Source organism: Clytia hemisphaerica, unplaced genomic scaffold, assembly GCF_902728285.1.
Source record: "Clytia hemisphaerica strain Z4C2 unplaced genomic scaffold, Clytia hemisphaerica genome assembly, whole genome shotgun sequence".
NCBI classification, from domain to species: domain Eukaryota; kingdom Metazoa; phylum Cnidaria; class Hydrozoa; order Leptothecata; family Clytiidae; genus Clytia; species Clytia hemisphaerica.
In genome coordinates, this window is record NW_027104251.1 from 35,392 (window position 1) to 45,764 (window position 10,373).

At 32.9% G+C, this 10,373-nt stretch overlaps 1 protein-coding gene across 1 annotated transcript; it reads left to right on the plus strand.

The window, feature by feature from the left end:
• Positions 1 to 398: 398 nt before the first annotated feature.
• LOC136816551 (uncharacterized) lies at positions 399 to 1,986 on the plus strand. The gene is made up of 2 exons (XM_067072893.1): positions 399 to 595; positions 1,351 to 1,986. Exons 1-2 carry the CDS (start codon positions 446 to 448, stop codon positions 1,534 to 1,536), a joined length of 336 nt encoding a protein of 111 aa, XP_066928994.1. The 5' UTR covers positions 399 to 445; the 3' UTR covers positions 1,537 to 1,986.
• Positions 1,987 to 10,373: the final 8,387 nt, after the last annotated feature.

The following is a 10,373-nucleotide window of genomic DNA, read 5'->3' on the forward strand; positions in this document are numbered from 1 at the left end:
TTTCGGAGTGCTCTTAAACCAAAATCACTTTGATTGCCGTGATATTTTTTATTTCACCATCTATAGATGAGATTTTTTGAAATTTACAGTTTGAAATCGTTGAATATTTTACGTCCAGATAAAATAGAGCTATAACATTTCCTTATAAATCATTTTCTACATCTATCCGCAGACATGTGTTTCGTCCTTCCCAGGATTCATCAGTGCGGCTCGGGTAAGCGAACATAGACTGCTATTGTCACCAGAGTGCTCAAAAACACTCAAAAACAAGTGTTAAGCTTTGCATAATCGCTTGTGGTGAACGGAGAAGCAGAGCTTGCTCCTCAACAGAGTCTATAGAGTGCTCAAAGAATCGGTTTCTATAAAACCCAAATTTCTCAATCTCATTTCAGGAATGCTCAGAATCCTCCTGAAGAATAACATTCTTATAACATTCTTACAAAGAATGCTTATTGTCACCACCAACAACAATAACAACAACGTTGCAATGGAAAATACATTCGAAGATGAAGAGATTGAACGCTTGATTGAAGCGGAACTAAAACTTCTCGGTGACGATTATGAAGTTGTTGATGGTTGTGATGATTTTGGAAAGGTAAAAATGTTGATCCCTTCCAATGGGCTTTTCCAGAAAAAATTTTACCCCCACTGTTGAGGATATTGATTTTTCAAAGTATCGAACCCCCTGGATATCCTACTTTATTAGTAAAGACCCCCCGGATATTCACTCTTGAAAATTTGCTCAACCCCCTGGATATCCTCTCTTATAAAGATGCTTACCCCTGGATATCGTATTTTTTTACTTGAAAAGACACTTTAACCCCCTGGATACCCGCTCCCTTGTAAATATTTAAAACCCCCTGGATATCAACTTTGAACAAAAATCGTTAACACCCCTGGATATCCTATATCCTCAACAGGGGGGACATGGACTATTTCTGGAAAAGCCCAATTATTACCCGGTCTTAAAAACAATGTTGGAAATTTTCCGATTTCGTCCTGTTTTTTATCCTTTCCTCACGGATGCTTGCATGTATACACGTTTATTTTTATAAAAACAAACTATACAAGAGCATATGCTTCGATGGTCAAAAAATTAAGAACAAGTTAAGAAAATTTGAAGGCTTTTTGGACTCTGGAACATCAAAAAGGTCTAAAAATGGTGAAAATAAGAACAAGTTAAGAACATTTTTAGGCCTAAAACTCAAAAACTTAAAAGCATCCGGATCCGGAAGCTTCAAAAACTTATAAAAAACGTGTATATAAGAAACAACACCAGTAAGTGCTGTATTTGGGTCTATTTAAATCAAAAGTTCTAGAAAACATTTCTCCATTTCAAACTATTTTCAGGTCGATGATACATCTGAGAACAACAACACTGTCGATAGTAGCGATGGACTTTTCGATGATGCGATCACAAATTATTTGAACGCTTTGAAAGCAAGCGAACGACGTGCCGAGAGTGTTTTACTAGAGTCAAAAGAAATCGTTTCTTTTGTTGAAAATTGTAAGCCATTCGTACTAGTTTTTGATTAATTGAAATATTGACATTCTCGTCTCCTGATGCTGTTAAAATGCCTTCTGAGTAGAGTCTTTCACACACAGTCAACTCTCGCTAATTCGAACCTCTATTATTATTTTACCCGCTTTAATATTTTGTCCGCTCACCTGGAAAGTCGTATTAACACTCTCCGTATTTCGAATTTTTTCTCTTATTCGAATGAAATTCATTGGTCTCTTGAAGATCGAATTAGAGAGAGTCAACTGTATCTTCAAATCTGCGCTATTCAGAGTCTTTTGAGTCTACTAGATGTTCCTACTAATGTTTTAACTTCTATTATTATATACCTGTAGGCAAAAACAGCCATTGAATAATTCCTAATATACCATGGCTATTATACCACGGTAGAATTTTTTTTTCAAATTTTGCTTTCAAAGTTTGATTTTTTTGTCGTTTTTGTTGTTATATCAAAGAAATTCATTAAAATAAATATATTGTCAATTTCATGAACACATTTTATGACTCAAAGTAATTAAGAAAATCATTAAAAAATAAAAACATTCGAACGTTCGATTATATGGGAGTGTTTTATGTGAAACGTTTAACAATTGACATATATAATGTTTCGTTTTTGCCTCTAAGTATATAATAAAACATATATTTCAATAGGTTTTCGTTGGTTATCTATATATTAATAGCGGTGCTTTGTGTGTCTGTGTGTCACCACTTTCGTTTTCGCTTTGTTTTGTGTTTTAAAATTATGACTTTTAGTCTCTTGCTCCACAAATTTGTTCTATTGGATTCGCGCCATTTGCAAAAGATCGGATAGAGCTTGGTTTAGACTTTATTCAGCCTTGTTTTGAAATTTAAGGCCCATCTACATTTTAGTAATTTTAATTTCTGCCCAGAGTTGCCTTTTTCTCTCTTCTTTTGTTTTAAATGTTTTCGAATGTATTTAACGATCGTATTTATTAATGACATTCAAATTCTTTTCAAAACAAAACAATTTCATTTCATAGAAAAGAATATTTCAAAAGTAAATCAAAACATAAAAATCAAAAAGTTTGTGGACAACAACAGCATTCAAAGGACCATATAAAGCATAAAAAATTAGTTCACTTCTTTCTCCTTATAAAAATATTCAAGTCGTCGTTATGTTAAAAAGTGTGTACGTCATTTTTTATGTTTAAATTCGAAAAGTTATGCCAAGGGTTTAAAAAAGCAACTTAGAATTGTCTTATTTTTTTTCGATCTGATAAAAAACAAAGAGTTACACTATTCTTTGTGACCTTCCCACTTTTTCCTGAAAAATTGTCATTTAAACTGGACGGTATATTTAACGCGAGCGAAGCAAAAAAATTAACTACCTGCAGAGTCGTTTCAAACGATGCTCTTTCTGATAACTTTTGACTTAAACAAAAAATTATGTCACGGGGGGACAGTACACGATCCAAATATGGTTAAAAGATAAGACACCCGGGAAGGTTAAAGTTGCAGAGATTTCTTTTTTTTTTGTTTGATCGCTTTTTTGAGCCAGCTTCAACATCCAAAGACTTTTAGTGCGTTTNGGGAAGGTTAGAGTTAAAACGTTTGTAGAGATTTCTTCTTTTTTTTTGATCGCTTTTTTAAGCCAGCTTCAACATCCAAAGGACTTTTAGTGCGTTCAGCTACAGCTTAACCGGCGTGCGACGCCGGGTACCGGCTAGTTATTGTTATTGCTATTATGACGATCAGATAAAGATTTTTTTGTACAATTTTTTAATGTTTTCTTTTGTGTGCTATTGTATTATTTTGCTATCATTTTCACTTTGTGTAAAGTTCAAAAAGTTTTTTAAAAAAATTCATGATAGTTTATAATCATTTTGTCACTGATATAATGAATTGCCAATGTTTACTCCTTTTTTCCTTCCCTTCTCCTTTCCTTCATTTTAGAGGCCACTCTTATTTGTTTCTTAAAACACTTTAGCCCAAAAAACTATCTTAGTTTTACCAGCTTCATTTTTTGTTTAAATGAAATGAATTTTAATTCTTTATCTCTGGTTCATGGTTCATTGGGAATTGAATTGAATACGTGCAATGTTAGACTTCCTTACTATGTTTGAAGAGAGAAAATTTGTAAAATGAAGAAGCATTCTGATTAGTTAAAGATCAGAGATGCCGCTTTCATTAGCCTTTTATTACGCCAACATACATCGTTCGTTTCAATAGACCTTTTTTTAAAGAGGCAGCCCTGTTGAATAATTATGTACTTCAGCATAAAAACAATGATACAGCCATGCATAATTACTGTATCATGCATATTTTAAAAATTATGCATGGCTGTATCATTGTTTTTATGCTGGAGTACATAATTATTCGCCCCGGTTGAAATTGCTTAGGGATTTCAAGGGGTTCAGAATTCTCTAATTCGGGCAAAGGCATGGTTTAACGGGCAATCCATTTTTACGGAATCTTCTTCTACGATAAATTTTGAGTAAAACTGCCCTAGGCTTTTGAAATTCAACAGAGCTTTCGGAAGGAATTATGTGTCAAAAATATAGGAAATTTTAAAGCGTGCAATTACAGTTTAAGTTTTTGTCCCCTCCAAATAAAGAAGAGGATGTTGTTGAAAAATGGTACGCTGCAGTTTACAGAGGAGACAAAATGCCAATGCTTTTCATTGGAAAAGCAATTAAAAGATTTTTAGAGGACAAAGATGGACCAGTAGAAAGTCTATTAATTTGTTGCTTGAAACCTAAAGTTGGTTCAGGAACAGTATTGGAAGAACCTCCACAACACCGACGTGATGAGTGGAATTTTGGAATATCGGACTTAATCTATGGTCCTGTTACCGTTACATACAAGGGCTCAAACTCTTTTGATGTGCCAGATTATAACAAAATTAAAGAACATTTTAAGATTGTTGGAAGTATGAATAGAGCAGAATTGCTATGAAAGAAACTTATTTGTATTCCCTAAAGCTAGTTGTATTGATCATTGTTAAAATATTTCGTTGAAAGTTTTATTTCTGTTCATGTTGTATTAAAAATTAAAGAACATTTTAAGATTGTTGTTGGAAGTATAATAGAGTAGATTGTTATGAAACTATTGATATTTATTATTACCTAAAGCTAAGTTGTATTGATTTCATGTTAAAATATCTTGTTGAGAACCCTTATCATATATTTTTGTTCATATTGTATTTTATAAGATGATTTCTATTCGGATAATGGTATTTCATTGTCATGTACCTCAAAACCCACAATTAGTTATTTCTTGTTTTCATAGGGTTTTTTTACTTGAAAGGCCTCATTTGTCCTTTTAAAGAGTATAGGAGATGGTATAATGATGATCTGATCTGATATTTAGCTTTTTCAAGCATTTTTCAAAATTTCGACTTATGTACCTCAAAAACACAATTTCTTCATTCTTTTGGTAATGTATTTTAGTAGTGCATTGTCAGTGAATGAAGGAATTAAAAGACATTTTTGTTCCTTGGGTTCATACTCCTTATACAGAAGATACTTTTGAACCACCAGATGCAAACTTATGTTCAAGAACTTGGTCAAAAATCTGCAATTTGTTCAGATTTTTGCAAAAATTGAAGGAGAAAAGTTGCAGAATTAGCTAATTTGAGGTGACTTGTTTGAGAGTAAATCGAATATGTTTGCATTAAAAGTTCGAGAGAATTTATTAAGCATACCAGAAATGTAATTGTCAGCTTGGTAAAATCCAGTGTTTTCATTATGTAAACGAAAATTCTTACACATAGTTGTGACGTCGAAAAAGTCAAAACGGTAGAGAACATCGTAAATTCCTTGTCAATTAAGTAGTATAAAAAAACGAATCAATCGTAACCGGCATAGCAGGTTTTGTTTTCCCAGAGGAGAACTAAAAACGGCACATTACATTTAATGCGTGAGTGACTTTTTAAAGCTAAATATTTACATTTCTTTACATAATGGACATAATTCTGTAACTTTTTTGTTACATTGTTTTATATGTAATTGATTTTCAGTTCATTTACTCCCAAGATAATTACTTCGTGCACTTTTAACGACTTTCAAATCAATAATCACTGTTTGTTACAATTCATTGCACATCGTGTCTTTTAGACGATTCCAATTTCATATAACTTGAGCTCCACCGCAGATGATTGAAAAAGTCAATTCTTCAGGTGCTTCAACTTCACAAACTTCGCCAATCCTGGTGGTGATAAGATTTATATGAGAGGAATCGTCACGAAAAGCGGGAATAACTTATCGAAAAATGGAGATTCCCAAGATTGGCGAAGGCTAAAGAAAATCTTGGTTAAAGAAAATCTCTTTGATCTTTCTTTTTTTTCTTTTGTTAATTGCTTGCGTCATTGATGACTTGCGAGGTATTTCTGATAATGAAAACACACGGATTTTACCAAGCTGATTGTTACACTTCTGATACATACATATGAAAATGTAAAAGGTGTTAAGTGAAAATGTGGTTTTTGAGGTACCACGTGTTTCTGAGGTACATCTACCTGTACACACTTACCGCAAAAGCCGTCCACCCGTCAATCTTGCTTAACGCTTACCGCCCGTTTCAGAACAATTTCGATAAGCGTGTAATTACACGCTTAAAAATTCTGCCATTTTGATAACCGTGCAATTGCGCGCTTACGGCCTCGGAACATAAGCGTGCAATTGAGAGGATTTCCCAGACTGTATGTAGACCTGGAAAGACTTGTGATTTGATAAAACATTGAAATATAAACGAAAACTTTTAGATAATGAATATGATAATTTAAAATAAAATGTTATAATTCAGCATTTTAAATAAAGCTAAAAAGAAAATAGTGAATAAATAGATTTTGCCTTGATTGCACACGAACCACCCGCCCCGACCCGAGTTGATTAGAAAATAGAATTTTGACACCCTACCCTGGCCTTCATTCCACAAGATTGAAATGGAAAACATAGTTTAAAAAAATGAGAATACCTTGCCAGGTTCTTTGGTTTCCTATTATTTCTTGTTGGCTGCTTCTGACTACACATTTAACACATAGTATTTTTGACTGATTTTGACTGCTTTTTATCCGACATTTTGAAACAAAGTGAAAGTAGATGTGATTACCCCGACGCAACGCCCAAATTAGGCACTAACTCGAAATTCGCGACGCCCGCATTCGGTCGGCTCCGCCCCGACGGGTATGGGTGGTGTTAACCCTTTCCGGACGCATGATTTCACGGCTATATGACGCGAACAAAAATTTGACTTTTGACTGGCTTCACTAAAGCAATAGAAAGTGATTGATAAAAGATATCACGATAAGTAATACCTCATTTTTTGGTCAGCCCCAGCTGAGCATTCATTTCGCTATTATTCCGCAGCAGGGTCAGAAAAAAAAAAGTGTTTCCCCGATTTCTAAAGTTTTCATCCGATCGGGTTAAGTTTGGTTTCCCGACCTGTGTATTTGCTTTTTTAGGGCAGCGTTCCGGTTGGGATACGCTTTCAAATTCATCCAATCGGGCTAAGTTTGGTTTCCCGATTTGTTTCGAAAAAAATTCAATATGGCTGCCAAGGCGCTGCTTTTTAGTTCGTTCGGTGTTTATCTCTTGCCAGCTTTTATTTATGCAATCATTATATCTTGTTGAAGTGGCTTTTAAACTTATAACTAAGGAAGATACAACACTGGAGTTAGATTATAAGGATGTTCTTTTCTTTAAAGTATGAAGATTTCAACTTATTTGCTCAAGTTTTTTCCTGAATTGTGAATTTTTGTAGCATGAAAACATATTTTTTCATTTTGGAATTGAATATAGAATAACCACCAACAATTACTGGAATTTGATGGAATGTATATATATTACAGTTCACAGCTTAATTATCTGATTATTCACAAAAATAATGTTTTCTCGAACGTGGTGTTTTATATGCTTGTTCTTCTGGACTTGGAGATAATATGGGTTGGTCTAAAAAGCAGGGTAGCCAATGGGGTAGCCAATTGGGCTAGGTTATGGGGTACCTCTTTTTGCCTAAACTTTTGAAATCTGAAACCTGTTTTCATGTGGAAATAACTATTACAACATCTTGTTAATGATTCCATGTAATAAATTTTAAGATTCCTTTCGAACTTCAGCCACAATAGCCTTTTTTCCAAAGGTAGTGAACTTCGTTACTTCTCAAGAGACCTGGCGCCATTTTGTCTTCCTTCTTGACTTCGTTTGAAAATTTACAGACCCGAATAAAAAGTATATACAAAACAGTTTTTAATATTTTATATTTAGATTTTATTTATGTTTTAATTGTTATTTCCGTGAAGCTGTAATTCGATGATAATAGCTTTGGAATCGCCTTTGGACCATGTGATCTCTAATCTTGTCATATCTTAATAATCCTTTGTTATTGAATCTATTGTTTAATTTAAGTCATGTTTAGATGTTTCAAACAATTAATTCCTTTCAAAATTTTTAAATATGGCAGCTTATAATAGGTACAAAAAGGTCTTTTGAAATAGCTCTATTATAATGAAGCTCTATTTCTTACTCCTCGTGCATTAACACGTGGTAATTTATATCTTTGTTTATCTTTGGAATCATACATGACCAATCTAAGTATCAATCAGATTCATGCTCCCTGGTCAGTAAAATGTGGTTCTATGCATTCATTTTCGGTATTTCTATTCTGGTCTGTAAAATATTTAGGTACCCCACAACCTAGCCCAATTGGCTACCCCAATTGGCTACCCTGCTTTTTAGACCAACCCAGATAATATTGATAAAGCGTAAATGGAAATTGATCAAGTATATTAAAGTAAAGCTCCTATGTAAATTTGAGAAAGAACGAAGTTCTTCATCAAATTATTGACGCAAAAATGATTTTTTTCTAGACTTGCGTTTTTCACTGGCAGTTACGTTTGTTTTTTTGGACCGACTTGGAGATAATTATGATAAAGCGTAAAAGGAAATTGATCAAGTATATTAAAGTACAGCTCCTATGTAAATTTGAGAAAGAACGAAGTTCTTCATCAAATTATTGACGCAAAAATGATTTTTTTCTAGACTTGCATTTTTCACTGGCAGTTACGTTTGTTTTTTCGGACCGACTTGGAGATAATTATGATAAAGCGTAAATGGAAATTGATCAAGTATATTAAAGTACCGCTCATATGTGAATTTGAGAAAGACCGAAGTTCTTCATCAAATTATTGACGTAAAAATGATTTTTTCTAGACTTAAGTTTTCACTGCGATTTGAAAGCAGACACTTGCATTTCATTTTGTTCTTTTTGACTTGGAGATAATTATGATCAAGCGTAAATGGAAATTAATCAAGTATATATATTTAAAGTGCAGCTCCTATGTAAATTTCAGAAAGGCTGAAGTATTCTTCATCAAATTATTGACAAAAATTATGTTTTTCTAGACTTGCATTTTTTCACTGTGATTTGATGGCGGACACTTATACATTCTGGACTAATAATGATAAATAATAAATGTATATAAATGGATTAAATATTTTTTAATAGATAAATATTGCACTTTTAAGCATATTTAGGCTCAGATTAGGGAAAATACAGTACAATAATTACAGTCTTTCTGGGACGACACCGGGTATGCTAAACATAAAACTTTAAATTTGAATAAATTTTAAATAATATTTTGGGTGTCGGTGTAAACCTTATTTTGAATTTTTCATTGCTTATTATAAAAAACATGTAGTTTTAAGCTAAACTATTTCTCTGGAGTAAAGATGAATAAGAATGACACAATTTTAACTTTTACTGATTTACAGCATCTTCGTTTTTGAAACTTTTTTGATTTTTTGTCCAGTTTGACTTTTATTTTCTTGAATCTGTTGTTGATGTAGCCTTTTGTTGCTGTTCATCTGTATATCTAATTTTTATTATCTAAATATTTATCCTAATTAAGAGACGAATAATTATTCTGTCATACAGATTGTAACATGGCATATTTTCGTTAATCCATATTGTATACAAACGTAAATTTGATTATTTTTGACTCTCATTTTAGTATTTCATATCAATTTTTAACAACATATCTTTCTAATCATATTAAGCAATTTAGGCTGACCTTCCAGCGCAGCTGGTTTATTTCACATGTAATAGAGGTTTTGAAATACCAAAGAAAAATTTTTGAAATATGGCTAACAGTGACACCGAAAAATCGGCAGATTTTTTTTCGGAACAGCAAAATTTTTGACTTTGAATAAAGAAATAGAGTAAAAGGCATTTGCTTTGCGCCTTGAACTTTGAATATGATTTAGAGAATTGAATTACTGACCGGGTAAAAAAAATTTCATGTCATAAGCTTTCCAAGAATCTGAGTAAATAAAGTGATTTTTCGTCCAAATTTTTGAGCAATTTTTCCCTTACAGATTTAGCCTGAGTAAATTTACAACAAACATTGAAAATTTATAATTCTAGTTGTAAACAAGATATCGAAAAGCGGTTATTCGCAGGTTACGGGAAATTTATCTCAAAATCATTATTCAAAATCTAAACTGGGAATCCAGTCGTTTATAACGTTTTTGTTGAAAGCGGGAAATTTTTATGTCGGGATATGGTTAAAATAAACGACTGGGCTAAGGTGGTTTCCGTAGCTTACGGGAGTTCCAGCAGGGCCCGCAGATTTCTGCGGGGTGAGAAAACAATCATATACAACAAAATATATAAACAAATAGAAATTTCAGCCAATGAGAATTTCTAAGTGAAAGAAAAAAAAAACAAACCAAAACAAACCAACAAGACCCCCTGAAAATGTTATCCAAAAACATGAAAAAAGAGAATTTTTATGAAAAGTTTGTTGTGCACAAAATGTTCTAGACGACTATATTGATGCTCCTGTCAAGTTTTCTACTTCCTATTTTTTACTGAGTTAAGTCGTCTAGCATGCTAG